Source organism: Ixodes scapularis, unplaced genomic scaffold (assembly GCF_016920785.2).
Source record: "Ixodes scapularis isolate PalLabHiFi unplaced genomic scaffold, ASM1692078v2 PGA_scaffold8__174_contigs__length_109621045, whole genome shotgun sequence".
Classification (NCBI taxonomy): Eukaryota; Metazoa; Arthropoda; class Arachnida; order Ixodida; family Ixodidae; genus Ixodes; species Ixodes scapularis.
Window position 1 is genome coordinate 102,055,051 of NW_024609883.1, and position 4,631 is coordinate 102,059,681.

Genomic DNA, 4,631 nt, shown 5'->3' on the forward strand with positions numbered 1-4,631 from the left:
TTATAGCGCCATCCGAACACCTCACTCACGCAGCTGCCCGGCCACAAACAACCTTGTTACGAGACGCATCTATATCCTCGGATTATTCCTCCTTTCGGTACGTTATTTATAAGCAGTCTTGGGTAAGTTACTTTTAAAAAGTAATTCGTTACAGTTACTTTCAGAAAAAAGTAGCGAAGTTACCGTTACAGTTACCGTAACAAAAGAGTAAATGGTTAGAGTTACAGTTACTTTTAAAAAGTAACGACGTTACTTTTCAGTTACTTTTCTATAACACAAAAAACAGGAAAAACTAGAAAATGCCCCTCACCAAGTTTTTTTGCATAAAATTAAAAAGTACGCTTTTTACTTCATATTGTAACTTAGCAGAAGTTGCTTCTCGAAATTAGTGTTTGAAAATTTCCACGTCAGAGTAGTGGCGCCAATAAAAATACGAAACATGCGCCGTGCCCTCCGCGTGTATTGTTGTTTCACGGTTGATGCACCCGTTTAAAAAGCGTTTTCACAGAAAAAAGAAAAACCACAGCATAGATAGTGCTTCAAGACACTAAGATGCAAGTGTTCAGTCACAAAGTACAAGCGCGTGCGTAAAGATAACTAGATTTTCTTCTTCCATGAAATCTACTCGTGGCTATATTCGGGTCGTGACTCGTGAGAAAGAACGTATTTATAAGTTTCTGCAAGGCCAATCTAACACTCGAAATGTCGGAATAGACGATTTGAAAAGTGCAAGGAATATCTAAATTGTACTCGTTCAGTAAAGTATTATTAATAAAACACTGGAAAGTAACGACAAAAGTAACGTCGTTACTTTTATCGTTACCTTAAAAAATGCAATAGAACCACAGTTACAAGTTACATTTTAAAAAAGTAACTCGTTACAGTTACAAGTTACCGAAAAAGTAACGAAATTACAGTAACGCGTTATTAGTAACGCGTTACTACCGAAGACTGTTTATAAGTTATATTCGCTAAATATCATACTAAGGAATGTCAGTTGCCATCATTAAAAATTATAAAATACAATGTAGCCAAGCACGAGTGTTCTCAATCGAAATGAATTTACCCGCTGCATTTGAACACACAAATAAGCAGTATAGTTTTTGCAGCGAAGCCGACCTGCGGAAACTGCGTTTGGCCGTTCAGAGAACGTGGGAGTGATTTCGATCAGTTCTTGAGAAGATACAGCAAGAAAAGGGGGAAATCGCATCAAGCCAATTGAAAGTTCATATGATCGACAGCAATAATAAAAAAAAAATTGAACGAAATAATAAATGGCCTTTTTGGATAAAGTGGGTTCAAAATGTTAATTAATTTCATTTTCGACGATATTTCAAATTTTATATAAAAAATTCAGTGAAAATATAATAGACTAAACTTATGCCCGTCGATAGCCCATGTATAGGGCTACACCCGCATAGTATTTGGTAAGCGACAAATATAATAACTCATTAGTTACAAGGCTCTGAAGTTGTCACCGCATTGTCACGTGGGAGCGATTTCGATCACTTCTAGAGAAGATACAACAAAAAAAAAGGAAATCGCACCAAGCCAATTGAAAGTTCATATGATCGGCAGCATTAATAAAAAAATTTAACGAAATAAAAAAATGGCCTTTTTCGATAAAGTGGGTTCAAAATATTGGTCAAGTTCATTTTCGACGATATTTCGAATTTTATATAAAAAATTCAGTGAAAATAAAATAAAATAAACTTATGCCCGTAGATAGCTCATGTATAGGGCTACACCCGCATAGTATTTAATAAGTGACAAATATAATAACTCATGAGTTACAAGGCTCTGAAGATGTCACTGGATTGTCAAAGAGACGATGTTTGGCATTTTTTACCTCAATAAACAAAAATACAAAAGTATTGTCCTTTAAACTAAAAAGTAGTCCAAATAACATACAAAAGCACAAAAAAGTACTGCGAGTTTTGTATGCTTCCCGTATTCGTACCTGCGTACAGAAGTGGGTAGAAAAATCACGGAGTAAAAAACAGATTTTCACCCTGCTCCACTCAATAATATTTTCTGAAGCGAAATATTAAAAAGAAAAATTCAAAAGCGGTTTTGTTCTTTACATAAATTGGGCAATTACATATATTTTTTTTTTTTTCAGAAAAAAAATCGAAAGACCCACCTCGACAAGCGTGTTCGATTTCAAATGAAACCACCCGCATATATTTTTTAGCAGTGTAAGCTGTTATTTATCCTGCCTCTACCAAATCTACAGCAAACATATCGCCCATCGGTGTAAGCTCGAAGTTGGAACGTTATTCCAGGTCGCCAATGTGTAACGTCAGCGTGCTCGTGACCGGAGGCGCGGGTTACGTGGGAAGTCACGTCATCGTCGAACTTCTCGGCGCCGGATGTGACGTCGTGGTGGCAGACAATTTCCACAACTCTCGTCCCGGTAAGTTTTGTATATAGTTATGCATATTTTTGTATACTCTTGTATGCATTACAGGACCCGCGGCGCTATCCTACTCCGCGCAGGACATGTCCAAGATTTTACTTAGACTCTACAGCACACAAGAACAACTCACACTGAATGACGCACACCCACAGAAAGGAACCGCTGATTGGTGGACATCTTGTCAATACATTATGCAGTCTAGTAAAGTACGCCGGTAGGCTAGCTGGCGCATTTTCGGTACAAATAAAATAGCGCTGATTAGACATAGACAGGCGACAGGGCAACCCCTAGACTTTTCCGCCTTTTAGCAGATTCGTGTACCGTTCTTGCAGTACAAGACATACGTGAAGCGCCCTTAACTGCACCTTTTCAATCAGCGTGCGTCATTTTACGGCTACGAGGCATCAGATGAACCTTTCAGACGTCTACAAGTCGTCTAAACGTCTATAGACACACACGACGTTCATTGCAAGCGTACGATGCGAGTGGGGAAACAGGATAAAACACAGATATAAATAGGATTTTTGTCAATCAATTTCAGTTGCGTTTCAGAGTCCTGTTCTTCCTTTCCTTCATTGTCGTCTTTCTCCTAGTCTCAGGGTTATCGTTCATCATTTTTAATCATCACCTCCTCGTTTGCACCCTAACATTCTGTTTACAAGTGCAAGCAAGCGAAATTGTATTTGGCAGAGGAATGCTTATCCGCACAGCTTAGATTCCGAATCTGTGAACGTCGGTTAGAGAGTCATGACACGATCCCGTGTCGGGAGAAGCATGTGGAGTAATTGTCAATGCAGAGGGCAAGTCGTCTGCTTCTTGCGGAAGAGTCGCTGTGACGTCAAAAAGACGCCGCGCTCTGATTGGCTCTGATTAAAGGATAGTGGGTAGACCACAAAGCAAGCTGCCTCGAGGTCTACCCACTATCTTTCATTCAGAACCAATCAGTGCTCGCCGTTCTGACGTCAAAAAAATACCCCTGCAAAAGAAGCAGACGAACTAGCGGTTCGCATAGGGCCTATTCCGCTACCCTGATTGGCGCATTTTCATGGACGTCACATCGCCTGGTCTACGGGAGGCGAGAGAGGAGGGGAGGCGGGGACGAGGCTCAGGTAAACACCCCTCAGTGATTCACGCGCTAGCCTTTAGCCAGATTTGCTTACCCGATAAGCGTGAGCAAGTCTGGGGGTTTGCTAAAGGTTAACGCGTGAATCACTGAGACGTGTTCACCTAAGCCTCGTCCCCGCTCATTGTTTTCAGGTAAAGTGACGTCCTTGAAAACCTGCCAATCACAGCGCCGAAATGGGCCTGTTCATTGACTCCACAAGCTCTTCCGAATACGCGACACGACCTGGCTTTCTCTGTCGGTTGATTGCAGGTCAAGATGGCGACATGCCTGAGAGTTTGCGCAGAGTTCAACAAATAACGGGGAGGGAGGTCACTTTCCACCGCGTCGACCTGCTGGACGAGGATGCCGTCGACGCAGTCTTCAGTCAAGTAAGCCTACTTCCCCGAGATTATAGAATGTGACTAAAACGACAGGAAGGAAATTTCAATCGTCCAGCCACCAAGCAAGATCGCCTCTGTCACTATCCTGGTTGCGTGTGCACAGTCGAAGCAGACGCGCGACGCAAGCAGGAAGAAATGTGACGACTGATAATGACCTCGATTAGGTTTACGAAGTAAACCCCCAAACGATAGATGGCGCAACCTTTCCAGTCCTTCCACTCTGGCTTGTCGACTTGCGGCCGGCCATTACTTTATTCCCACCATAAAGCTTCGCAGGTCTTCCTTCTTCACAGAAATAAAAAAGCTGGATTTCTTCTTTTTTTTTTTTTTTTTACGCAGAATAAACGACGCATTGCCGAACGCTTTTTGTCCGCCCAAATTAGCTCCAAACGGCATTCAAAAGTTATAATTTTCTAAAAAAAAAAAAAAAAAAGATTAATAGGAGAGTGGGCGCGCACTTCCTGGCGCGCCACTCAGCTGGCTCATATGTGTACGAGTGTTCCGCCCCTCCTTGGTTCCGCCGGTGAAACTGGCATCTGATGCGAACCGCTAGCGCTATATTTGGGCGGAAAAAAAATGAGCTTTCAGTAATGCGCAATGTATTTTTGCGGTAAAAAAATAAGATAGAAAAAAAAGCGAATGTTTTAGCAGGATAAAGATCTCCCGCATGTGCAGTAAAAGGGGAGCTCCGACAAAATTTTGTTGG

At 41.7% G+C, this 4,631-nt stretch overlaps 1 protein-coding gene across 1 annotated transcript in view; it reads left to right on the forward strand.

Moving 5' to 3' along the window:
• Window positions 1-2,292: 2,292 nt before the first annotated feature.
• LOC8038400 (UDP-glucose 4-epimerase-like) overlaps window positions 2,293-4,631 on the forward strand; it is a 24,749-nt gene continuing 22,410 nt past the window's right edge. The window contains exons 1-2 of the mRNA XM_040210673.3: window positions 2,293-2,416; window positions 3,795-3,913. Coding sequence (XP_040066607.1) covers window positions 2,293-2,416; window positions 3,795-3,913 — 243 coding nt within the window. The remainder of the gene's footprint in view (window positions 2,417-3,794; window positions 3,914-4,631) is intronic.